A 27,774-nucleotide genomic window follows, 5' to 3' on the forward strand; every position below is an offset into this window, starting at 1 on the left:
TCCTTGCCCCTCCCTCCCTATTTTTCCTTTCTCGTGGGTGGACGCTCCCGCCTTGGTCCAGAGCCCAGAAATGGTGGGGTTCAGTCCCCTCACTTCTTAGCTAAATACCCAGCGCCTAGCGTGCCAAGTAGGGCTGTTTTCAGTAGCGAAATCACTAGGAATTAACAGCTCTCTCGGCCTCTCCCTCTCGGTTTCCTCCTTGGGTTGGTTGGAAACTTCACCCAGACACCGAAGAAGCTCCGCCCTAGTATTTTTTTCCACAGGCCACCGGCTGAGGCCGGGTAGGACACTCGCCCACCCCCGACCCGCACCCTGCCCTCAGGGAGGTCGGCGGGGACTCATTTCCCCGAGGGCAGAGGCGGGCTTCGAGGGCAGGAAGAGGAAGGTGGAGCAAGTTGTAGCGAATCGCTCCCTCGCCGCCCAGGCTCGCCCTCGCGCGGGATCCGGTCTCCGGGGCAAGTGGCCGGTCCCCGGTTCCGACTCCGTCCCCTTCTTCCTACTCCCGGCGCCCGCCCCGGCTGAGGCTCCCTCTGCTCCCCGCACCCGCCTTCCTTTCTTCTTCCCCTCCCCGCCGCCTCGGAGGGGGCGCGGCGTGGGAGAGGCTCCGGCCGCCCGCCCGCCTCCAGCCAATCGGCTCGGCCGGGACGGCGCCCGGCCCCGGCAGGCGGCGACTCTCGCGGCTGCGGACTAAGGCGCCCGGGCGGCCGCCGAGCCTCCTCCCCCTCCCGGAAACGCGGGGCGGGGTCCCAGGCCGGGCCGCGGGGGCGGGCACGGGGGCCGGGCCGGGGCGGGCCTCGCAGCTGCCGCCGGGCGGGGCGACTCCGCGCTCTCGGGCTCGGCGGCCGCTGCTCGAGGACTCCCGCTCCCAGGCAGCCGGCGCGAGCGGGCCGAGGCCGCCCCGGCTCCAGCCGAGCAGCAGCGGCAGCAGCTCGCCGCGAGGCTCCGCGCTCCACGCGCCTCCGCGCAGCCCCTCCCCGGCGCGGTGCATGGAGACGCGGCCCGCCGCCCGCCGCTGAGCGCCGCCGTGGGGAGCGGGACCTGCCGGGGCTGGGGTGGGCTCGGGGTCCGGGCGGCCCGGACGAAGCTGGACTCGCGCCTCCCCGGCCGTCTCCGCCACTCGAGGTCTGCGTGCGGGCAGCGGGCCTCGTCGCCCGCACCGACCGCGTCGGCCCGGCCGTCCCGTCCCAGGAAGTGGCCGTCCTGACCGCCATGGCTCACTCGCCAGTGCAGTCGGGCCTGCCCGGCATGCAGGTAAGCGGGAGCCCGCGGCTGCGGGAGGGGAGGGATGCGAGGGCGCGGGCGGAAGCGGGGAACTTGGCGGTGTAAACACAGCCCCCCCACCCACGCTCACCCTTCCGGGGTCGCGCCGGAGCCTCCTTCGCGGGCTCCCGGCCGCTCCGTGCGCGCGGCCCGAAGCTGGGGAGGAAGCCCCCGGAGCGCCCCTGCGCCCCGCCGGCCCCGGCGCGCGGGACCGGGCGCCCCTGCCCTCGCCGCAGCCTGCTCTCGCGGGTGGGGGAGGGGCGCGGTGAGCGCGGCCGGGGTCCTGGGTGGAGGCGGCCCTCGCCGGCCGCGGGGCGCAGTTGTTCGGGAGGAAGGTGGGAGACCCGGCCTTGGGTTACCCGCCGCCTCGCCCTCCCGGCCTCCTTCGTCCCCCAACTCCTTCCTGAGCTACAGGCCCGGCGTCGGCCGCATCCCCGGGGAGAGCCGATGTCGAGAAATGCCCTTGGAGGCCCAGCTTGGTCTCCGGGCCCTGTGTGCGGGCTCGGGGCGGAAGAGACCCCCAAGGCCCCTGACCCCCACCAGACCTCATCCCCCCTCTCCCCCCGGGAGAAGGGGGCGGTAAACTTGCGGGGAGGGAGGGGAGCTGAGCGCGTGCCCGGACGGGTCCTGGGCCCCCGGCTGCCCTGTCGGGGTGGAAGGGGCGAGGGCGGGGTGTCGAGGAAGGTGTAACTGCTAGTTCCACCTCTAGTAGAGTTGTTCGGAGCGTTTTGTTCTGGTGCTGACGAGGGAAAAGTGCAAGCTTGGAAACCTCCAGGAAGAAGAAATTGTACAGCTTGTTCTCGAGCGTCCCGGGCGATCCAGGGTTTACCTACCCGGTCCCGGGAGACTGGACTGTTGCTTTGAGACTTTTCTGGATTTAGAGTAGTTTTTTTTCCCCCAGCAAACCTTCCCGTTGATACTTTGTGGCATCGTGACCTACCACTGAAGTTTATTGGTGGAGTCGAATTTCAAATTTATACTAATTCGTTCAGGTTTTTCACCACTGATGACTGCTTTTAGCCTTGGAAAAATAAAACCGCCATCCTTGGCTGATTTGTAATTTTTGTAAACGCACAAATGGTAGCAAAATGGTTAGGATTAAAATCAGTTAGGATATGTTTTTTAAAGTTTTGCTCTCCCAAATTAGTGAGCATAAGAGTTTTAAGAACAACCAGAAGTATCCAAGAGGATTGTTTGTTATCATATAGATATCAGTGGACTAATTTTCTTCTCTCCTCCTTGAGGGCTAGAGTTGTGTATACAGACCTCTTTTGAGCCAGGCATCTGCCCCTCTCTTCAGAGATAATCATTTTTAAACATTAAAAGAAAAAAGAAAAAAGACTGGGTTTCATCGTTGTGGTTTCAATTCTAGAAAAATAGGAACTCAGAGTTACTACTTTAGTGGCATCTGTAATTTTAGCCCGACTTTTTTTTTTTTTAAAGGAGTAACAGTTAAAGCTAATGTTTTAAAAGTGTGACTAGGAAGATGCTTTAACAAAGTCTCTCCTGGAATCTCATTTAAAGTGCTTTTAAGCTCACCATTTTAAACCTAATACTTTGCTCACCATTGTGTAAAAATCAGATGGAGTTTTTGAACGTATATTCAGAGACAGGGTGAACTGCATGAATAAAAAAATTTCTTACCAGTAAAATAAGAATGACCTCCTATAATAAAAAAATACACTGTTGATATTTACTTTACACCAACTTTTACATGGTGTTAATAAGTTTGTAATTCTAGCTCAAATGCCTCATTTGTTGTTTACCATGATGGTATTCTGCCTTTGTGGAAAAGTGAATCGGTTTGAAAGCCCCAGGGACTGGTGCTAAGAAGTCTGTATCATTTGGTCACCAGTTCTTATCTGGTCTCAACTTTTTAAAATTTTTTATTAAAGAGCGTGTGGGTCAAAATTTGGAAGTCTTGGGAAAAGAGGATACATTTCCTTTAATAACTTTGCCTTTCCTAGATGGTGTTACAGACTTTTACTCAGCTTTCTCAGTATAAAAGTTGGTACATTTTCTCAGTGAAAATGATGACCAAATTTTCAGCAGTTACAGTTTTAGAAAGTGGCTTAAGACAGACTCATTTCTATACTTAAGTACATCTACAGACCTTGGTATGATAACTGTTTTTGAGTGTGCCATTTGGGGAAGAACATTCCTCTCCTTCTCCTCCCAGCCCCCAAAAAAGATAAACAAGTCCGTTTATTTGCAATTTTGACTTAGCAGCTGCTACTCTGGGAGGCTTCCCGTAAGAGTTGTTGAGGAATAAATTAAAGGCACAACTCGGTTTAATGTTGTGCAGGATGAAATGAAAGGAGAGTGGTACATAACCCTTTTGTGCCCTGCCTTGTCTCCTATCCCTGTCTTCTCCTGACCAGGGCTTATAGTGATGGGATGTTGGCTTAAAATTTTCAGAAACGCGGTACCATGATTTGAGGTGGCCTAGCAAGGATGCTTAGGAAAATAAGGATTTTAGCATGAACACCACTTTTCAGTATCTTGCAAGTCATTTTTATGTCTGTTAATTCTTACTGATTTCCCTTAAGGCAAAGGTATAATTTATCCCATTTCATAGATGTGGAAAGTAACAGTGATGGATCTGAACCCACCTACATGGCAGATTGGTGATTTGAAACCAGGTCCATACTCCTACTTAACCATGTTGTATTGTTGCTATATTATTACTTTTTCTAATGTTAAAAGTTTATTTCAGTCCAGACTGCATTTGTTGAAGACATCAGACTTCCCGAGATTGATGTTGTATTTATTCAGTCAACAACTGTACTGAATGCCAGTGTGTCAGGTGTCCTAAGTAAGGGGTTGATGATTGTAAATGGGAATGAGCTGCTATTTTTAATAAATATTTAATGAAGTTTGCTAGGGTGGGTTTTCCTTCTGCTGCCCAGTTTTATATTAGCAAGGGGGTAGGGGGAGGGAGAGAAACGAACTGGATGTAGTAACTGCAAATAGAAAATCGCCTGATTTGTGTATATTCCCTGTCCTGCACTTCTTCATTGAATTCACTCAATTTAATTCAGATGAAAAGAAAAGCAAGCTTCAGTTGGAGATTGGAGCACTGATCAGTTTTTTAGTTTGCATGAGTAGTGATTTAAAAAGACTTAGATTTTGGTTTATGTCTTTTACAGAAGGAGGGAAGGGATGAGTAGTTTGAATTGTTGGAGGCTCAGGTGTCAGCAAGATTGCCAAGGGAGACTTTTTAGTAGTGTTGACTCAAACCTTGGTAATTTGAACTCTGAATGAACATTTTATGGTCTTTTTTTTTTTTTACCCACTCTTCCATTCCCCTTGCTTTTGGGCCCTTTTTGCTAGTCTACCCTGAGAAGTAATAAGGAATGTGTTACTGTTAGTTGACAATGCAAGTTTTTTAAAATTACTGCTATTATATACTTATATCAATAATTCTTCTTCCTTGTTTCTTTAATTACTGTAACTCAACACAGTTAAGAATTTGTTTTCCTTGAAAGTGCTTTTTTTTTTCCTCCAGGGGAGGGGCTCAAAAGATCTTTTAAAGTTAAAAATTAAAAACAAACCACATGCTTTTGGAGGAGTCCAGGACATTTTAGTTCTAACCCCAGATGTTGATAATGTTTCCCATAGAACTAAGTCACCTTGAAGTTGAACTTGGCCATCCCATAGAACTAAGTCACCTTGAAGTTGAACTTGGCCAGATTAGATTTTTCTAGGTTAATGTAGCACAAGAGTCTCTGTACAAAGTAGGTACTGGCCTGAGGAAGCCATCATCATTGTTTTCTAGCTCCTGTATGTAATTTTTGTGCTGATCTTTGAGTTGCTGTTCTGCTGTATGGAGCTGAACTAACTTATGCATTTGACACAGGTAGATACTGTTTTTCTGTTAGTATTTTTCAGGGACTTTGGGATAAGATGTAGTGTGAAGAGTTACCGAAGAGATGAGCCTGCTGATAATCGCTGTTTCTTAACAGTATATTTTTACAGTCACACTCTTAAAGGCAAAGAGTAGGAGTTTGATGATCTTTTGAGAAACATGCTACTTAGCTCTTTTGGGTGATTCAGAGTTGCCTGTTTGGAAACCCTGTACCTTCAGGAAATGGACCACTCCCAACCAACTCTTCTGTGGCTTTTTGTATGCTTTAGCTTGGAATTATTATCATTAATGGAATCTTGGTGGCAGGAGTGCAGGAAATAGAAGTTGCACTCAGCTTTCTGTTGCTGCTTAGAATCAATCACCATTATTCGATCAGTTTGTGGTAGTCATTTCCCAAATTCATGTTTTTTGCAGTGGAATTTATTTTAAAATCTTAGTGTCAGATGTTTTGGTGGAAAATCATGGCTATTACAACACCCCGCTCATGGTGTTTCCTTATCCAAAATTGCTCCCAGGTTTCCAAGGTTTAGATTAGGGAAGAAATGAGATACATGTACCTTTACTTGCTACAAAATATAAAGTAATTCCAAATTGTGATTACAAAGACCCTGTATGTGAATTTCAAATGAATAACATTGTTAACTCTAGAGACCTTCAGAGTATGTTTTCATAAGGGTTCTTGGTCAGTAAAAGAAACATTTTCTGTGCAGCACCCTTTTGGTATCTGAATAAATTGTGGGAACATTTCAAGTTTTACATTAAAGCTTACCAAATATGTAGCTGTATAACTGGTGTTAATCTTTTTATGAAGTCCCTTGTTTAAAAAGAATTTTAGACACTAAGATCGGAAGCATGGTTATAGGTCCAAATCCTTCATTTTATTTTTAAATATTTAGGATTTTTGTTTAGTTTCTATTTTAAAAAATTATGTGTGTGGTGTATAATTTAAAGAATCAACTACATAAGGTTTGTTTTGAAAGACAGCAATACTTACTGCTTTTCTCCATTTCCTATTCCCCAAAGACAACTCCTTTGAGCTTTCCTGCTTGATTTTTGTTGTTGCTCCTTTTTTTTTTTTTAATAAAATAAAGAACATTTAAAATTTGCTACTTGTTTCTAGTTTCAGATTTATTTTATAGACCTTGGACTCTGAAGATAAGGACTTTAGTTCATGTCCTTTCCTCCATTGCTCAGCAGCACCCCCCCATATCGTTATAACTTCAGTTTAGTCAATATATAGTGTTTATATTAATATGATGGTAAACAGCTTTCACTGTGGAGCCCTTAGTAAACTGTGATAACTTTAAAAATATTTTTTGAAAGTTTTTTTTTGGGCAGGGGTAATGTTCTTATAACTTATTCTTCACTTATTGTCTAATTCTCTTAGGAAGTTCAAATGTAGCAGGCGTTTTGCCACCTTCACCATCCTGAGGACTTTCCTTGAGCCTTCTGACCTGCTTCAGTCTTCACACTTGGTACTCCACTGACGTCCTCTGGCCTTTCTTTACCGTCTTTATCCTTGGGATTCCCTTTGCTGTTTTGGGTTGGATGCCCTGTTTTCTGTGTTCCTTGGAGTCAGCCTTCTTGGTTTTTGCCATTGTGGTGGCAGAACATACCTTGCAATAATGTCCCCTGTAAGGGTGCATGAACGATAGGTTTTCTGAGGCCTTGAATATCTGAAAATTACTTTAGTTTTATGTTCCCACTTGATTGATAGTTTGGCATGGTATAAAATTATAGGGTGGAAATTATTTTCCTTCAGAATTTTGAAGGCGTTTCTCTAATGCCTTTTAGCTTCTAGTATTGCTGTTGAAAAGTACAGTACCATGCCCTTACCCAGTTCTTTGTATGCTAGCTCTTTTGTTTTTCCTGGAACTTAACAGGATCTTAACTTTTTCTTGTATTTGAAGTTTCACTGGGATATGCAGGTCTATTTTTATTCTTTTTGACAGGTACTTGTATAGGCTGTTTCAGTCTGGCAACTTAAAACTATTTAAACTATTTTTTTGATTTTCCACCTTCTAGACTGGTCTATTCTATTTTCTATGTTCTCTTTCTGAAATTTTAAATTTTTTATAATTTGATGTTCTACCTTCTAGACTGGTCTTAACATATTTCATTTTTTTTAGGAGGTTCTGGGGATTGAACCCAGGACCTTGTACATGGGAAGCAGGCGCTAAACCACTTGAGCTGTGTCAGCTCTGCACAAGTGTTCATTTTAATGCTATTTTCCATCTGTCTTTTTTACTTGGTTTTCTGGGAGATTGTCTCAACTTTATCTTCCAACTCCTCCACTGAGTATTTAGTTTCTGCTCTTGTCTTTTAATTTGTAAGAGGTATTTTGGTTCTCTGAATGTTCCTTTGTTATAGTATCCTTTTCTTGTTTTAGTTGAAATACCTGCTCATCTCTCTGAACATTTTAATTGTAATTTTTTTTACTGCCCTAAATAGATTTTCTTCCAGATCCCCTTTTCTCCCTAGTTTTTAAAATTTTATATTAAAAAAAAAAATTAGAGAAGTTTTGAGTTTACAGACTAGTTGGTTGGTTTTAGTCTCTTTTTTTTTTTTAAGATTTACTTATTTATTTATTTATCTCCCCTTCCCCCCCACCCCAGTTGTCTGTTCTCTCTGTCTATTCGCTGCATCTTCTTTGTCCTCTTCTGTTGTTGTCAGTAGCACGGGAATCTGTGTTTCTTTTTTTGTTGCATCATCTTGTTGAGTCAACTCATCGTGTGTGCGGCACTTATTCCTGGGCAGGCTGCACTTTCTTTTGCACTGGGTGGCTTTCCTTACAGGCACACTCCTTGCATGTGGGGCTCCCCTACGCTGGGGACACCCCTGTGTGGCACGGCACTCCTTGCGCACATCAGCACGGCACTCCTTGCGCGCATCAGCACTGCACATGGGCCAGCTCCACACGGGTCAAGGAGGCCCGGGATTTGAACCACAGACCTCCCATGTGGTAGGCGGACGCCCTAACCACTGGACCAAGTCCACCACCATAGTCTCTAGTTTTTTTGTATGTGTTGGAGACCACCCGTGAAGATCTGCTCAGTATTTTTAGAGGGGGTTGGGGACTACAAAGCTGGTTGGAAAGGTTTTAGCCGTTGCTTTCACTGTTATCACTGTTATTACTTGTCCATATAGCTGGGGAACCATTGCTGTCAGATTCTTTCAGCTTTTTATCAGTTAAATCAACCTGAAGAGAAGCCTTTGACCTACTGGATCTGGAGTGGTCATCATCCACACTTGGTACATCTCCTGGACTGTACCAAGATTCCCCAGGGGTGCCTCTTCTTTCCTTGTGCTTGAAGAGCCATGTCTGCCTGAGGGGCGAATGGAAGAAATGGACTGGGTGGTGGTTCCCCACCCTGCTTAGCTTTACTTATTTCCCTGGTTTTAACAACATGCTGCCTCTGTCTTCAACTGTGCCTGCAAGTCATCTGGCCCAGAAATCCTGTTTTTCCTTTCCAGAGAAAATACTTCCAGTTGTTTCCTCGAGGGGGAATGGTCTGGGGCAGTTGCCTGGCTGTGAGCAGTGTGGGAAAGGGGGTCTGGGTATCTGACCCCTTCTTGAATTGACTTTCAGTCACTCTTCAGTTTTAGACCTTCCTATTCCAGGGGTACCTGATTCCACCAGATTGCTGTGTTTGGGGGATTTGGTGCTGTGAATTGGGTTGATTCTCTTATTTTTTTCTACCTCTGGGTCAGGAGTAGTATTCCCCTCCCCTCATCTTTTTTTTTTTTTTTTTTTTAGGTAAAAATATTTTTTTTACCACAACCTACTTTCTGGCTTCTGAAATTTCATTATTGTCTTCTCTTTCTTTGTAGTACACAGAGGGTTAGCTTTTTAAGAAATACACTTTATTATGGTTTTAGTGGAATTACAGGAAGGAGCAAATTAGATACTTAACGCTTATTGAGTTCCTCTATCTCAAAGTTGCTCTCCTTCAATTTATAGATGAAGGCTAAGGACTTGAAGAGAATTCCAGGGTTGTAGAGCTGCTCCTGGCCTGAGGGCAGAGACTGTTCTCTCCATCATGTGATTTTGCCTTTTATTTTTTCTTTGTAGATGGAAGTGTAAATATCTGAATATATATATTTCCATTTCTCTCGTAGTCAGTGACCTCTCCCTACCAGCTTGAACTGAGAATCCTCTTTTCACAGTTCTCTCTCAGATTTTTTGGTCCGAAGATCTTTTGGGCACAGAATTTCAGGAAGCCCCACAGTATCTCTTTGGAGATATATTGGTTAGGTTGATGGTTTGGGGGTCCAAGACAATTCCAGCACTGAGTGTACACTTGCTGGCACGTGCACATTCCACGATGGTGGGCATGGGATTGGCCTGGACTTGGGAGTTAAGACAGACCCGCTCCATGAATGAATGACATGAAGGGTGCATCTCTGAAGAGGGAACGTTGCTCTTTTGGGTGTTGCCTAAGAGTGATTCCTTACTTAAGAAGAAAGTACTTTCTTTGTTAGAAATTTACAGTGATGAACAGTTGAGTGGAAGTGGAAAATAATCCAGAACTCAGGAACTAAGTCTTGCTTGGCAAATATTTTATACAACTAAAAGTAAAGTTCAGTATGTTTAAATCACAGTTCTTCAACTGCTCCCTGAACACCTGATGAAGAAAGGTATTGTTTGAACATTCCTTTCATGTGCTTGAGGCAATTTCATCAAATCAAACATTTTTAAGAGGAAATTTTAAAAGAAAGAGAGATGTAGGTAACAAAGAATTACTCATTTCTTCAATGGTTTCTACCAGTAGGCAGATTTTACTTTTTTCCCCCCTCCTTCATTGTATTACCCTCATTAATTAGGTGGAAAAAAGTAAATGGTGCCTGTATGGTATTGCTGTATTTATGTTGGTTTAGAAAATAAACATCTTGAAAATTTGTTACCTTTAGTGGGACCCTTGCAGGAAGGAGACTAATTTTATTGAGTTCCTTCTGAGGGCCAAGCATTCTGATAGGTTTCTTATGCCCTTGTTTAATCTTTACTGATAAGCCAGTTTTACTGAAGAGGAAGCTGAGATTAGGGTGATTATTACATTTGACCATGGCCCTCAGCTAGAAAATGGCATGACTGGGATTAGAGCCCTGACTTCGGGTGCTAGAGTTTGTATTCTTTTCCTTCCTTAACACAGAATGCCACCTTCTGCCATGTGCTTTGGATTCCTTACCAGCTGCTGCCAGCACCCCTCCCAGCCGCTTCCCCACTCCCCATTCAGCTTCCCGAATGATCGGATCGTGCATAGATGACAGCTTCCATCAGACTGGCCCAATCAGGGATAGTAACTGGTGGTATCTGGAGCACTCATCTTCTCAGTATTTTTGTTTGTTTGTTTGTTTTTTTCTCAAAAAAACTCTTTCCTGGAAACTCTCATTTGCTTTTTTTTTTTTTCTTTTCCCTTTCCAGGTTCTTTTTAATAAAGAAGTTATAGAATTATAGAAAACTTATGCAAGAAAACAGAGTTCCCTTATGCCCCATGCTACACTTTTCTCTATTAACACTTTGCATTAGCATGGTACCTTTGTTACAATAATATTGAAACAATATTTTTATAATTATACTATTGGCTGTAGTCCATAGTTAACATTAGGGATTGTGGATATGGTAGGGAGGTGGTTTGAGCTTGAAGATGTTTCCAGCTCTTGCCTTTACCTCCACTCTCTGCAGGGCCCTCAGCTGCTCCTTGGGGTAGGTCTAGAGCCTTTAACTGACTTGCTTAGTATCTTTCAGGTATTGCCCAGATTGTGTTAACAAGTATTCCCTGAAGAAAGTACCCTATAGTCTCAAACTAAATTTCTCAAACTTTGTTATTTATCAGCATCACTTGGAGGGCTTGATAAGCTGCAGACTGTTGGCCCCAACCACAATTTCTGATTCTGTGGGTCTGGGGTGGACGGAGGCTTTGCATTGCTCAGGTGTTCCTACGTGATGCGATGCTGCTGCCTCTGTAAATAACCTTTAAATCCTTACTGCTCCCCAATTGGTGGAACATGCCAGTTGAATTAAAAAATCAATGCTTGTGACTTAAGGCTTGTATTTGAGAAGTCTGACCTTGGAACTGCTGGCCTAAGGTATTAGGGAAATTGAATCGAATATATATATATATACACACACACATACACAAACATTTATATATATTTAGGAGGTACTGGGAAATGAACCTGGGACCTTGTACATGGGAGGCAGGTGCTCAACCACTGAGTTACATCCACATCCGAACTGGATTTTAACTGAATAGAATTTCTACTGTTTTAGCTATTTTACTAATTTATTAAAATTTTTACTATTTTATAGATTTACTATTTGAGGAATGCATCTCTCTCTGAACTAGCATTCTGTGTTTTTTTTTTGAAAAACCCTAAACTGGAACAGAAACCTTGAACCTGATGATCTTCCACAAAGTTGCTAGGATAACCTCTCCTAACTGTTGTTTTCATCATGTTCCTCCCTACTTAAGAACCTGTGGTGGCTTTCCAGATGAAAAAGAAACTCCAGCTTAAAATTCAGGGCCCTTTGTTAATACCCAGCATCCTCTTTCGCTGCTTTTCAACCACATCTCCTGTTTGTCAGTTCACTTCCCTGTCATTCCTCGCAAGCAGGTCGGGTGTTGGTGCCTCTTTGAACCTGCGCTTCCACTGCAGGTGTTGCCTTGGCTTCTCTGGCAAGTCCACATCCACAGCTCTTGTCCAGTATCTGGCTCCAGACTCAGTACCGTGAGATTCCTTTGCCAAGTAACACCTTGTGTGCTGTTAGTATTTATAAGATGAGTGATATTTTTTGTTGTCTTAATTAGATTTTAAGCTTTCTCAGGGAAAGTTTTCATCATTTACCAAGGCCCGGCCCTGCCTCCCCGCCCCCCTGCACGCCACACACACACACACACACACACACACACACACACACACACGACACAGGCTCCCATTGAGTGTAATGAGTGCATAATGTCAGAATTTTTTCCCAGTTAAGAAATTAATGGGCTCTTTGGCAAAATTGATTTTCTTTTCTTTTAGTTGTGGTGTTTAACACTTGATTGAGGTTATAGCATACATATGTTTTTGAGCCAGAAAAATATTCCAGACCAGTAGATTTTTAAAAATGTTTGGGATGTCAAGGGGTTTTAAGCTTTGTATAAGTAGTTTATTTTATTTTAAACTCAGAAATGGTCTGTGTTTCTGTATTAGCTTTTTAAAAAGTTTTAAATAATGCAGTCCTTTGTTAAGGTGCACTGTTAGGTTTGGCTAGACTTTGATCTTATCCGACTTTCTTCATTGAGTTTTATTTACCTTTTTTTTTTGCCTTTATTTCTTCAGTGCATTATATTTTTTCTGAAGTTTGTCAGAGTTCAATACATGAGGAATTGGAAAAATTATTTTATAAGGCTTTTTCAAATGTGAGGGTAAACAGTATGTCAAGCAGAGTTAGGGGAGTGACTATCAGGAAAGGTATTCATTCTGTTGGCATTGTTCTCTATTCTTTGTGAATGAAAAATAGGTAGCCTTTTTAAAAAACACTATGTCATGCAGAACGCTTTCCTTCTATCGTCATAATTAAGAAAAAATCAACAGCTTACATGAAGTGAAACCACTGTGTTTTCTGGCTTCCTTACAAAGACTGCCTGTATTATCTCTATAGCGGTGGGCGGTCTGATTGAGTGTGCACACCTTGTAGTGCTGATAGGCTCAGTGCCTGAGCAACAAAATTGACCTGGGGCCCTGGCGCAGGCAGTCCTCGGGTGTGACCTTAGGTAACATGAGATGGAATTCCATTTCCCCAAAGGTTTGAGGCAGTGAGCACAGTTAAAACAACTCTTGAGTTAAAAAGATGTGTTCTCAGTGATATACCTGATTATTCCTTGTGAATGTGTTATTATTGGTGTGGAATTTGTTTCTTGAGGTCAGACTTTGTCAGCTCTTCCAATCCCAAATATGTGTGAGTGTATGTTTGTGTGTGTATATATAATGTGTTATTTTATTTTCTCTTAGTTGTAATCTGACTATATCAGTAGATAGCCAGAAAGAAGCTTGTTCTGTAGCACCTCCTGGTCAGAAATAATTTTTTCTCTTGTATTTTCAAGAGGACAAAGTTTATCCTTAACATCCTGCAAAATAATTGGAGTGAAAAGTTACTTATGGTTAAGACTTTACACTCTAAAACATTTTAGGGATTTAAAGAAAGGTAAAATTACCAGTATTTTTATTCATGACATCTTGCATTGGCCTGTTCTGTAGCAATGGAATAATGCTGCTTTTGAAATTTCATGAAAATGATTCTTCCCTTCTTTCATCTTTTTTTTTTTTTGCACCAGCTTAGCGATAGTACTGTTAGTTTCTGCTGGGGGATTTGTGATAGTGCAGCGCTTTGAAAACCAGCGGAAGTGTATGCAGTTGCTTATCTGCTGCAGTTTGTGAGTCAGGTTTCCCATTCCGCACATGTTGTGTAGCCTAGTCAATTAAAAAATAATGTGAAATGTGGGGTTAAAGCTTGGTGAAGACAAGGACACTTGTTTTTTTTCCTGGGACCCCCCCTCCCCCCCCCCCCCGTCCCTCATTAATTTAATTTAAAAGAAGTATATGTAATCCCATTATTTGAGTATTCCTCTTTTTTCTTTTTGCTAATTTTCCAGTTCTCTGTGTACTTACATATCTTTGCCATCATAATATGAGTGCTCTTTTTATATTTGTTTTCTATTCAGAGTGGTATTCTAAATATTGTCCCACATTTCCATATAGTTTTCTTAGGATTGTTTTAAATATCTTTGGGTTAGACCGTAACTCACTTCACTCCTTTAATATATGGCATGTTTCTTCTTTAGGGTAAAAGAGTTCTAGTCAGAAACACATTCCTGTTTGGATTTGCTTGTTAGAATAACCTTGGTGCTTTTGTTTGCCTTTGGAAAGAGAAAAATTACTTACCCTGCCGCTCTCTCAGCCTTCTCCGCTGGCATTACTGGAAAGCAGTGTATTATTTTATGAGTTGTATGTAGTTAATTACTCTGCTTATTATATTGATATGCAAGACCTCTCAGTGGTATTGTAAATTCATGCTGTGCTCCTTGTCCCCTGCCCAGTTGCGGCGACTGCATATGGACGATAGTGGGCAGAGGGTGTGAGTATGGGTGGGGGGATAGCATTCACACAAAACAGCAAACCACTCCTTTCCGGGCAGCCTGGCACATGACTGGCAGATGTACTAACCTGAGAAAGACAGCAGGCTCTGCCCAGCTGTCTTCTTAATTGTCCTTCAGATGAGTATTTTATATGTGTAGTAGATGTTCTTATTTTAAAAAAGCCTTTCTATGCTGTGTGTGTTTCTTTTTAGTCTTTTGATTTAATAAAAAGTTGAGATGATAAGGGAATTGGTAAGTGCAAATGTTGCCACTCAAAAATTACTGCCCTGAAAGAGCAGCCACGCCAAAACAGGTCCACTCTGCTTTTTAACAGTTCTGCGGTGTATGCATTTTGAGTGACTGCCCATGGTTGAGATACTTCATGCCCGTGTGGTGACGGTGCAGGCTCCATTGTCTGTCTCAGAGCCCCTCAAGGGTCTTCAGCAGTGCAGGGCATGTCTGTTAACACAAGACTGTGAGTAGCCCCTCATCATTTCAGGTTTTGCTGCCAAATGTTCTCAGATCAGTTTAGATTTTGCTTTCGCTGGAGTTATGAAAAACTTGGTTTTCAGAGATTTTGGAGTTTTGGGTTTTTGGGAAAGGTATTTGGACCTTTACTACTACCCTTCTATCGTATATATTTATTTTTTGATGGCTAGAAAAGCTTGAGAAAATAAAGGCAGTGATATGAGAATTAAGCATTACTGAGTTTTGCTAGAATCTGTTTGCTTTTCTCATGTATTTGAATTTTCAGATTTTTAAAAATATGCTGATTGTCTTAGGTGATATGTGTAACTCTTATGAGAATGAACACAGAAATGGACACTTTTTGATAAAAGTATAGGTAAAAGAAAAAGAGTACTTGTTAAACTTTGTTTTAAAGACCTTTGCTGTTCAAAGGTGAAAAAATTATGTAAGTGTAGACTATGTGGTCATTTACCTGATAGTACTTTATAAGATGGAAAATTTAGTAAAGGATGTATTAGTATTTTTTTTGTCTTTATTCATTTTTTTAATATTACATAAAAAAAATATGTGGTTCCCATATACCCTCCACTCCCCTCCCCCCACTCCTCCCCCCATAGCAACATTCTCCTCCATCATCATGAGACATTCATTGCATTTGGTGAATACATCTCTGAGCATCGCTGCACGTCACGGTCAATGGTCCACATCATAGCCCACACTCTCCCACGTTCCATCCAGTGGGCCATGGGAGGACCTACAGTGTCCGGTAATTGTCCCTGCAGCACCACCCAGGACAACTCCAAGTCCCGAAAACGCCTCCAAGTCTCATCTCTTCCTCCCATTCCCCACCCCCAGCAGCCACCATGGCCACTTTCTCCACACCAGTGCCACATTTTCTTCGATTACTAATCACAATAGTTCGTGAATAGAATATCAGTAAGTCCACTCTAATCCATATTCTGTTCCTCCTGTATTAGTATTTTGATTGTGGTTTTATTCTCATGTTCACCACTGTTTCACTTTGATGCAACAAGAAGGAAAATTAAAAAAAAAAAAAAGTTTAAAATATGGGCAGTTCTCAAACATGTTCCAGATTTCGTCTGTAAGTTTGTTGGTTAGGAGTCCAGCACACTTTTTTTAAGAAATACATTTTTAAATGATGACTAAACTGTTAGGGCAGGGTAGAAAAGCTTTTTAACCCAAGGATTAACTGACCTATAATCTTAAGAATGTGTGTTTGGGTTTCTTGTGCTGAAGGCAAGAAACTAGTTGGTGTAAGAGAGACAGTTGGAGGAGAAGGAAGAATTGTCTCTTTTTCTTGGTGCAGTTTTTCTGAGTAGTCCAAATTGGTCTCTTGTTCTGTTGTGGATGTTGTCTTACCTGAGTATTCTTCCCCTTCCTTCAGTGCCTTCACCATGCCAGGAGGCTCCAGTGTAGTACCCTCTTTCCTCCTCAGTAGGTTTCAGTACTTCCCAATTAAAATTTCTTGTTTTGAAATTGATTTTAGCTAGGTGCTGGGAAAAGTCATACTATTTCATCCAAGTAGTAGACCTTAATTATGGGAAGGAAGAATGTGTATTGATCTAAACAGTTATCTGATTGATAAAATAACAGATAGTGAAAAATTTATGGCATTAATAGGAGGTGATATTTAGGGTTAAAGAAGTAAGATCTTCCATGTGTCAGACTCAGCTAGCATTGGAATTAGAAAGGAAAGTAAATGATAAATCTTGTCTTCAAGGAGCTTTCACTCTAGTAACAAAGGCACATATGTAAACATACATTTCAGTGGGATAAACACAGTTATAGAAGGGAGTAATTAAATATGGAGAGGTGGCAGTTTGGAAGATTAATTGAAGAGTGTAATGCCTGAGCTCTGTTCCAGAAGAAGACTGTCTTTTAAAGGGAGAGGGATTCCAGACAGACTAGAATACTTGAAAGCAGAAGTTTTTTTTTTTTTTTTTAATAGCATGAAGTGATTGGAAAAGTACAAGGAATTTACTTTTGCTGGGACTTGAAGGGAAAGGGGGAAAAATGACCGGACATTGAAGAGGTAGTTGAAGAACAGATCAAAAAGGACTGTACTGAGTGGTTTGGGCTTTAGCCTGTTAGTTAGGTGATGTGAAATTCCCAGGAAGGTTTTAAGAGACCGAGTGAAACCAGTTTTGGATTTTAAGAGTTTGGTGGTTGGACTGGATTGGGAGGAATTTGATCCATAGCCTTGGAGACTTGCTGTTGCCAACGTTAGTTCTGAATCTGGGGCTGAACTGAAGCATCGGTGGCTGGGAAAGAGGGGGATGATTTGAGAGAGGACTTGCAGGTAGCACGGGCCGGGTCTAGTGAAGATGGCAGTGAGGGGAGGGGTCCTCGCATGGCCTGCAGGATTCTGGCTTGGGTATATGGGTGAACAGTGGGGCCACCAGTGGGCCCAGAAGGTGGAAGATGAAGAAACATGTAGATAAGGAATTATTTTTCCGATACTTGGATAGTAGTTGGAGGACACCAGCGGGTGTTTACATATACGGGTCTGGAGCTTGAGGGAAAGAGTCCAGGCTAGGGACCGAACGTGGTGATTTATTAATTAGGTCATCCGTGGCAGGTACCAGGGTGTGGAGGGCGGGTTGAAAGGGGAGGAGCTGCATTTCAGATCTCATAGTCACGCCTGCATTAAAGAGGTTCTCCACCCTAACTTTATAGTTGCTTTTCACAGTGTTGGCTTCTGAGCTCTGCTGTCCCAAGTGTCCAGTCTTCACACGTGATCTCATGGCAGCTGCAGTGCTGTGGCCCAGAAGTGAATGGATGGGGTCAGAGGGGCGCTGAGGGTGGCTGATCTGTTATCAGTAGAAGCAGTGTGTGAGCTGGTTGTTGGTAAGTTAGGAGTAGCTTGTAGGGTTTTAGATGACTGGAGTTTCTTTTTAAACAGTTTTATTAGATGCGTCAAATGCCAGAACTCAAGTACTCAGTAAATACTTCATTTTGACCCTAAATCTCCTTAATGTACAGTTTAATGGGAGTCACTTCTCTAAAGTGGGACAGCAAAGTAACCTTTCATTCAGCTGAATAGCAAAGTTTAGCAAGGATGTTGTTTAAATAAACATTCCGTTTTTATAGAGTTATACCTGCAGGTCAACTAAACTGAACACACTTGAGTTTTAACCTGATTCTGGGTCGCTGTGGTGCTTCTTACCTTGCTGGGTTTGGCGTGGCCCCGACTGGTGTTGACTCCTCACACTCGTCAGTAGGGAGTTTTCAGTTGTAGGTAACAGTGACAACCCCAAATAGTGAAAGCAGAAAGTAAAAAGGGATTTAATTCCTCACACAGTTGAAAGGGCTTCCAGCACAGCCGATCTCTATGGTGCCATCAGGACCAAGGCTTGTGGCCCTACCTGGTTGGTGGTGCCTCCTTCTGCAGGTGATCCCTGCAGGTGGCACAGGTGGCTGCCAGAAGTTCTTGGCTTTTCTTACGTCATCCTGAAGGGAAGAAGAACACCTCTTTTTCAGTAGCTCTAGCACCTGCTCCTCAGAGGGTGCAGGTGGGCCTGGCTGAGGGGGCATCCCTAATCCTGGCCCCTTCACTGGCAAGAGGGGTGGGTCTCTGCCCAGTCAGTGTGTCCTGCTCACCCTGCTGGGGAAGCCAAGAGAAGCGATCAGCAGTTCCCCAGGGTTGGCAGAGAGAAGGCTTCGGAGGTAGACTCTTGGTGCAGGGGCACCTTAATAAATGAATGTAGAAACCAAGCACATTGTCACATGAGTGTATGCCAAGAAAGACCCTCACCTAAGGGAGGGCCTTAAAATTAGTTTTTATAATAGTTCTTATAATTCTAGTATATCTCACCTGAGAGAGATAAACATTTATGTAAGAATGAGAAACTAGTAGATATAGGAAGTTTTTATTAAAAAATCCACCCAAGCATTTTCTTTTGGAAGTTAGTTTTAAAGTTGGAAGTGTTTGCCATGAGACCAGTGGCATATCGTGCCAACCGTAAGTGATAGGAAATTATGGAAATGGCAGAATGTTTACAGTGAGACAAAAGCAGAATTGAGGATTATCGTCAACTCTGGCAGCTCGATCATTCAACAGGTACATACATGGATCTAATCTGGAAATTAATAAGGAAAAATGAAAGCAGTGTTGGTTAGGGTATTTTGGGTGATCACATTATTAGTTATTTGTACAACTTATCCTAAAATGGCAGTTTTAAGTGGAGGTTTTGGAGTTTCATCTAGGTGGTTTAGTTTTCGTTACTTATTTTAATCTGCAAAAGGCATAATGTTTTATATAATTTAGGGGTCTGGAAAGTATAATTTATTTAACTTGGCAGGTTAAATCAGAACTCTTGTTTTATTATTATTTTAGCCAGAGGTAATTTTAGCAATTAAAGTGAAATGGCCCATTTAAAAATAAGTTCTGTGAAGAGAAGTGGGTATTAAATTTCTTTGGAAGTATGGGCTCCTTGGGGGTTAACTAGAATAATGAGGATATTTAAAAAACATGTCATTTTGGTTCTACTGAAATATTTTTCTATGTATGCCCTTTTTTTCTCATAGGGTTCTTTAGTTTCTGTCTAAAACCAAAGTAGTTTCTCACGGTGTGGTAAAGCCTGGGTGGGTAAAGCCATTGGTCAGTCTGTCATGAAAGCTGCATGCGCTTGGGGTTTTCAAGATATGTGGGTCCACATTATGCATTAGAAGTTAGTGATTCTTGGCGGCCAGCCACGAGTCTTAACAGGGCATTTCTAGAGTTCCTTTTGGTCTCTGTCTTTCCAGTTATTTTGAAGCTCGTAAATTAAAAGTTTTAAGTGTATCCGCTGAGAATTGAAGCACCTTCTTCTTAAAGTAGATCTTTCTCTTTTTTTTTTTTTTGGTTCTAAAATTTCCATTATCCTGTCCTTTGTTAGCTGGGTCAAGCGGAACAAGATCTCACCCCAGGTATAGGCGAGGCCCTCCCTCTCTGCCTCTCCCTTCTCTGTGTACTTGGCTCTTGTAGCTCCTGAGGCCCCTGTGTACCTGACGTCACCTTGATGACCTATCTGTCGTAGGCCTCTCTTATATCTGACCTTGGTTTGGGACACAGGGACTTAAGACCCTGTGTCCCAAGTTCCTGTGGGTGACTGTTGGGAATATTAAGGAGAGAGCATATCACATGAGGCCTTAAAAAAAAAAAAAAATTAAACAGACTACTATAAGGCTTCCTTAAAATTAGTTTTTATAATTCTAGTATATTATAAATCTTTAGAGGTAATACATGACTAATTATTTTAAAAATCAAGTAATACAGAATTGCATAATTTTATTCCCCAGGGGCAACGAATGTTGAGAGTAAGGCTTCTGGGGTTGCCTTAATTGCAAAGGATTGGTCACTGTTTTACATTTAGAACAGAAGGGAAGGCTTGAGAATTCCATTTGCTTTTTTTTCTTCCCTATCTTAGCAGTTCCATCAGAAATATCTACTAACTTGTTATCAAGACCCCTCAAGCAATCCAATTTCTGCCAGCACTTAAGTGCTTTTGATACTCCTGATGAGACATGATACTCATTCTTCAACCAACAAAGATTTATTGAATGTCTGGGGTATTTAATGCACGATGCTGAAGGCTGGGGAAGATGGATAAGATATACCTGGTCTCCTGAATAGCTCACAGCCCTGTGTTGGGCAGCATTCAAGCAAGCAAATGGACTGTGGAGTACAGAAGATATTAACTGTAGAAGGGTACAAAGTGGATATGTAAGAAAGAAGTCTTCTAATTGAGGTGACATTTGAACCATGTATTTGAGCATTTCTTTAAGGTGCAGGGGGGTTCATAGGCATTCTCGGCAGATGGGGTCTATTCATAGATTAACTGTAGTTTGGGATGACTGGAATAGGTGAGTTAGATTAGTATATTTTCCATTCATTACTCTCAACTGAGATAATGGAAAAGAAAAGATATTAGAAAGACTTAACTGTTTGAAATAAGCTAAAAGTGCTAAAAACAGAAAGGAAGTGTAAGAGGCGTTTCAAGCCAGTTGGTCTCTCCTTCTAGAATGGGATAATTCAGATGAAATCTAAAGTGGGCTTGGTGTGGTCTCTTAGCTTATTTTTCATTTGCTCTAGAGAGAAAACAAGATTGGAAACCTACATAGGTTGATTATAGGCAGGTCACAGTAGGTATGCCTGTTTATTTAAACTTTTGATTTTGAAATAATTTCAAATTTATCGGGACAGTTGAAAAAAATAATATAAAACCAATACAGAGAACTCTACTATATCTCTACCCACTTACCCAGATTTACTGACTTCTAACATTTTGATACATTTGTCATATTCTTATTTTCTATGTATCTCTGTTATCTAAAAATTTGAGAGAAGGTTGAATACATATTGCTACTTGAAATTTAATATGTCCGTGTACATATTCTTAGAACAAGGCTATTCACTTATTGTACGTACTTAACCACATTAAATGTACTTATCAAGTTTTAAAAAGTTGACATTGATAGAAAGCATTCAGTTTGTATTCCAATTTTTCAGTTGTTCCAATAATGTCCTTTTGGGCATTTCTCTTCCATTATTAGATGGAATCATGTATTGGATTTAATTGTCATTGTCTCTTGAGTCACCTTTTTAAATTGTGGAAACATACATGACATTTCCCATCTCACCCACTCCCAAGCATACTATTTAGTGGGATTAATCAAGCATACAATGTGGTGCTGTCCTCACCATCAGTTGTGATGAGGTCCTATCTATTTTTACTTTGGTTGCTTGTGCTTTGGGTATAAAGTCTAAGAAACCATTGCCTAACACAGGGTCCTGAAGATGCTTTTCTTACATTTTCTTTTAGAATTTGATAGTTCTAGCCCTTGTATTTAGGTCTTTTTTTTTTTTTAAGATTTATTTATTTTATTTTATTTCTCTCCCCTCCCCCCCACCCCCACCCCAGTTGTCTGTTCTCTGTGTCTATTTGCTGTGTGTTCTTCTTTGTCAGCGGCACGGAAATCTGTGTTTCTTTTTGTTGCGCCATCTTGTTGTGTCAGCTCTCCGTGTGTGTGGAGCCATTCCTGGGCAGGCTGAACTTTCTTTCACACTGGGCAGGTCTCTTTACAGGGCGCACTCCTTGCGCGTGGGCCTCCCCTATGCGGGGACACCCCTACATGGCAGGGCACTCCTTGGTGCATCAGCACTTTGCATGGGCCAGCTCCACACGGGTCCAGGAGGCCCAGGACTTGAACCGTGGACCTTGCATGTGTTAGATGGATGCCCTAACCACTGGGCCAAGTCCATTTCCCTTGTATTTAGGTCTTTGACCCATTTTGAGTTGATTTTTATATGTAGAGTGAGGTAGAGGTCCTTCTCCATCCCCCCCTCCCCCCAATCGAGATCCATTTTCCCCAGCATCATTTGTTGAAGAGACAATTCTTTACCAATTGAGTGATCTTATTGAGTGGTCTTTACCACCTTGTCAAAAATCGGTTGAAAAAAATAAAATAAATAAGATCAAACAAGAAAAAAATAAAAGATAAGAAAACAAATCAGTTGACATCACCTTAGTTTGTTATAGGACAGCTGATGCAAAGTACCAGAAATGGATTGGCTTTTATAAGGGGAATTTATTTGCATTAAAAGCTTAACAGTTCTGAGACTGTGAAACATCCAAACCAAGGCATTAACAGCGGTGTTTTCTCACCACAATCAGCTGCTTGTGATTCTGGGGCCCCTGCCATTGGGGCTAAGATGGCTCCTTATCTCTCTGGAGGTTCCTGCCTTCCCCTGCAGAATCTGTCATCTCCTGGAGCTCTCTCTCTGTCTCTGTCTCTGTCTCCATTTATATCAGACCCAGCAAGAGGGCGGAGACTCAACCTGAGTCATGTCTCATTGATGCAGTACACTTGAAAGGGTCCGACACCCACAGGAATGGATTAGGTCAGAAACATAATCATTTTCTTATTGGGATTCATAAAAGAACTTAAGGCAGTCATTGCCATACGTATATGGGTTGATTGCTGAGCTCTCATTTCAATTTGCTGGTCTAAATGTCCAGCCTTGTGTCAGTACCATGCTGTTTTGATTACTATGGCTTTGTAATAAGTTTTAAGACTGGGAAGTGTGAGTCCTCCACTGTCATTCTTCTTTTACAAGATTGCTTTAGTTATTTGGGGTCCTTACATTTCCATGTAAATTTGATGATTCGCTTTTCCAGTTTTTCAAGAAGGGTGTTGGAATTTTATTTGAGGTTGCATTGAATCTATAAATTGCTTTAGTAGTATTGACATGACCTATTTATTTAGGTTGTCTTCTTTTTTTTTATTTTTGAAGATTTCTTTTATTAATTTATTCCCCTTTTCGCCCAGTTGTTTGCATTCACTGTGTCTGCTCGTTGTGTGCTTGTCTTCCTTTTTAGGAGGCACCAGGAACCGAACCCGGGACCTCCTATGTGGGAGGGAGAGACCTAATTGCTTGAGCCACCTCTGCTCCCTGCTTTATTGTGCCTCATTATCTTTTCCTCCTTGTGCCTCTTGTTGTGTCATCTTGTTTCATCAGCTTGCCTTCTTGCTCATCTTTAGGAGGCACCAAGAACCGAACCCCAGGACCTCCCGTGTGGTAGGCAGGAACTCAGTCACTTGAGCCACATCTGCTTCCCTGTTTAGGTCTTCTTTGATATCTTTTAGTAGTGCTTTGTAGTTTTCTCTGTACTATCCCTTCACATCCTTGGTTAGATTTATTCCTAGATATTTGATTCTTTTAGTTGCTATTGTGAGTGGAATTTTTTTCTTGATTTCTTTTTCTGATTGTTCATTGTTGGTGTATGAAAATACTGCTGTTGTTCATTGTGTTGATCTTGTATCCTGCTACTTCACTGAATTCATTATCTCTAGGAGCGTTGCAGATTTTTCAGTATTTTCTGTATATAAGATCATATCATGTGCAAATAGGGAACGTTTTACTTCTTCCTTCCCACCTTGGATGCCCTTTATTTCTTTTTCTTGCCTAATTGCTCTAGCTAGAGCTTCCAGTACAGTGTTGAATAACAGTAGTAACAGTGGACATACTTGTTGTTCTTGATCTTAGAGGAAGAGTTTTCAGTCTTTCACCATTGAGTATGATTTTAGCTGTCGGCTTTTCATATATGCCCTTCATCATGTTGAGGAGGTTTCCTTCTATCCCTAGTTTTCTAAGTATTTTTATCAAGAAGGGATGCTGGATTTTGTCAAATGCCTTTTTTGCATCATTTGAGATGACCATGTGTTTTTTTCTCTTTTTCCTTTGTTCTTTTAATGTGTGATGTATATATGAATTGATTTTCTTATGTTGAATCAAATCACCTTTTCATACTTGGAATAAATTCCACTGGGTCATGGTGTATAATTTTTTTGCTGTGCTGTTGGATTTGGTTTGCTAGTACTTTAGAAGTTTTGCATCTATATTCATAAAAGTTATTGGTCTATAATTTTCTTTTGTAGTATCTTTATCTGGTTTTTGGTTATGAGGGTGTGAGTTTGGACTCGTAGAATGAATTAAGGTGTGTTTCTTCTTCAATTTTTGGAAGTGTTTGAGCAGGATTGATATTCTTGGGATCTTTGGTAAAATTTTCTGTGAATCCATCTGTTTCTAGGTTTTTCTTTGGGAGGTTTTTGATAACTGAATCAGTCTCTTTAGTAGTTATTGGTTTGTTGAGCTCATCTATTTTTGAGTCATTGTAGGTAGGTTATGTGTTTCTCATAATTTGTCATTTCTTCTAGGTTATCTACTTTGTCGATACACATTTGCTTATAGAATCCTCTTACAGTCCTTTTTATTTCAGTGGGATTGGTAATTGGTAGCCCCCCTTTTCATACCTGATCTTTATTTGTATCTTCTTTTTTCTTTGCCTGTCTAACTAAAAGTTTGTCAATTTTATCGATCTCTTCAAAGATCCAACTTTTGATTTCATTGAATCTCTCTGTTTTTAAATTCTTAATTTCATTCATCTCTGCTCTAATCTTTGTCATTTCCTTCTGCTGTCTTTGAATTTACTTTGCTCTTCTTTTTCTAATTCTTTCAGTTATGAGGTGTTAGGACTCTGATTAGAGATGTTTCTTCTACTTTTTAAGGTAAGCATTTAGAGCTATAAATTTCCCTCTCAGCACTGTCTTTTCTGCATCCTGGAGTTTTTGGTATATTGTATTTTCATTTTCATTTGCCTCAAAATATTTCCTAGTTTCTCTTGTGATTTCATCTTTTTTTTTTTTTTATTAAAGATTTTATTATTTATTTAATTTCTCCCCCTCCCCTGGTTGTCTGTTCTTGGTGTCTATTTGCTGCGTCTTGTTTCTTTGTCCGCTTCTGTTGTCGTCAGCGGCACAGGAAGTGTGGGCGGCGCCATTCCTGGGCAGGCTGCACTTTCTTTTCACGCTGGGCGGCTTTCCTCACGGGCGCACTCCTTGTACGTGGGGCTCCCCCACGCGGGGGACACCCTTGCGTGGCATGGCACTCCTTGCGCGCATCAGCGCTGCGCATGGCCAGCTCCACATGGGTCAAGGAGGCCCGGGGTTTGAACCGCGGACCTCCCATATGGTAGACGGACGCCCTAACCACTGGGCCAAAGTCCGTTTCCCTGATTTCATCTTTAAAACATTTATTGTTTAAGATTATGTTGTTCATATTTCATATGTTTGTATTTTCCCTTTCTCTCTCTGATAATGATTTCTAGTTTCATTTCATTGTGGTCCTAAGACTAATTTTGTGACATAAGAGATGGCCTATCTTGGAGAATGACCCATGTGCCCTTGTGAAGAATGTGTATTGTGATTTTTTTTTTTTTTGGATGGTGTTTTGTATATCTGTTAGGTCTATTTGGTTTATAATGTTTTTCAAGTCATATTTTCTTATTGATCTTCTGTCTAGATGTTTTATCCATTATTGAAATCTCCTACCATTAATAATTTTAAGTTCCTCCTGTTAATGTAGTTTCTTTTTCCCTTTAAATATGTCAGTTCATATATTTTCAGGCTCAGTTGTTAGTGCATGTAAGTATATAATTGTTTCATATACTGGGTGGATTAACCCTTTTGTCAAAATATAGTGCTCTTTGTTCCTTTTAACAGTATTTTACTTAGGTTATTTTATTTGATATTAGTGTAGCCATCCCCATCCTCTTGATGACTATTTGCATGGAATATTTTTCCTATCCTTATGCTTTGAACCTACTTGTGTATTTGAATTTTAGGTGTGTTTCTTGTAAACAACATGTAGTTGGTGGTAGTAAAAATGCTTTTTTTAAAAGATTTATTTTTATTTATTTCTCTCCCCTTCCTGCCCGCCCCCTCCACGTTGTCTGCTCTCTGTCCATTCTCTGTGTGTTCTTCTGCGTCTGCTTGCATTGTCAGGGGGCACTGGGAAACTGCATCTCTTTTTTTTGTTGCATCATCTTGCTATGTCAGCTCTCTGTGTGTGTGGTGCCACTCCTGTATGGGCTGTGCTTTTATCATACAGGGTGGCTCTCCTGGCAGGGCGCAATCCTTGTGTATGAGGTATCCCTATGCGGGGGCGCCCCTACATGTCATGGCATTCCTTGTGTGTGGCAGCACTGCACAGTGGCCAGCTTACTACAGGCTCTGGGTATAGAACCTTGGATCCTCTGTGTGGTAGGCGCTCTATCAGTTTGTTGCGCCCTGTCCACTTCCCATGCTTTTTTTTAATCCATTGTGGCAATCTGTTCCTATTGACAGGAGAGTTTATTGCATTTACATTTAACTAAAATACAGGTCATTAGCCATTTTGCTCTTTGGTTTTTATAAGTCATGCACTTTTTTGGACCCTCAATTCTGCCTTTACTCCCTGTTTTTTATGTTTAGTTGATGTTTTATAGAAATAATCTCTCTTCATTTCCTTCTGTGTAACTTTTTAAATGTTTTCGTTGTGGTTATTTTGTGACATAAATTTGACATCCTAAATCTATAAGTCTCATCCTACTTGATACTGAACTTCTTTACCACAAACATGCTATGTTCCTTAAACCCCTCTGTCACCAAAACAACAAATTAGTTTTTTTATTATTATATATATTTTATTAGAGAAGTTGTGCGCTTACAGAAAAATCATGCATTATGTGCACAATTCCCATTTATTACCTCTCCACAAAAACCTAATGTGGAACATTTGTTACAGATTATGAAAGGACATGATCAGACAATTTACCACTAACTGTGGCCCACAGGGTATGTTTGGTATATTTTTTCCATATACCCCTTGTTATTAACACCAAGTACTAGTATTGTACATTTGTTAAACATTTCATGAGAGAATACTCATATTTGTATTGTCAACCACAGTCCATCTTCCACCACATGGTTAACCATGCCATGTAGTCTATCAAAAGTGTACACTCTGTTCCTCTCACTTTCATCACAGAGTTGTGCAGTCATTGCCTCAATAAACTTTTGAAAGTCTTCCTTAGTCCAAAAGAAAAAATCGCATACTCCCCTATTATTGACCCTTAGGCGATGATATAGTACCTTCTTTGACAATGATGCAAGAATATTATAATATTGTTCACTGTATTCCGTAGTTACATTAATTGTATTTTTCCCATGCATCACTGTGTTTTTTACCACCCTGTAATAGTGACATACATTTGTTCTGGTTCATAGAAGAACATTCCTGTAATTTTACTATTTACCACACTCTTCATCCACCTCCAGGTTCAATCTGTTATTCAGTCCCTGGATTATTCTCTAGTTTTCTTTGAATTGACATTTATATCCCAAGGGTCAATCTCATTTATAAACTAGCTGTGTTAGTTATACTCACTATCATGTGTTATCATTACCTCTATCCATTTCTACACTTTTACAGTTGATCTAATTAAAAATTCTACATACAGTAAACACCAGTACCCCTTTTCAGCCCTTATCTCCTATTTCCTAGTAACCTGAATTCTAGGTTTTAACTCCATGTGTTTATTCTTCTTATTTAGTTCATATTAGTGAGGCCATAACAATATTTGACCTTTTGTGTCTGGCTTATTTTGCTCAGCATAATATCCTCAGGAATCATCCATATTATCATATGTGTCCCAATTTCATTTTTTCTTACCA

General features: G+C 41.4%; 1 protein-coding gene across 1 annotated transcript in view; it reads left to right on the top strand.

The window, feature by feature from the left end:
* Positions 1-790: 790 nt before the first annotated feature.
* The window catches only part of STK24 (serine/threonine kinase 24), a 147,634-nt gene continuing 120,650 nt past the window's right edge, over positions 791-27,774 (top strand). The window contains exon 1 of the mRNA XM_058276488.2: positions 791-1,251. Coding sequence (XP_058132471.1) covers positions 1,210-1,251 — 42 coding nt within the window. The 5' untranslated portion in view covers positions 791-1,209. The remainder of the gene's footprint in view (positions 1,252-27,774) is intronic.

Source organism: Dasypus novemcinctus, chromosome 15 (genome assembly GCF_030445035.2).
Source record: "Dasypus novemcinctus isolate mDasNov1 chromosome 15, mDasNov1.1.hap2, whole genome shotgun sequence".
Lineage (NCBI taxonomy): Eukaryota > Metazoa > Chordata > Mammalia > Cingulata > Dasypodidae > Dasypus > Dasypus novemcinctus.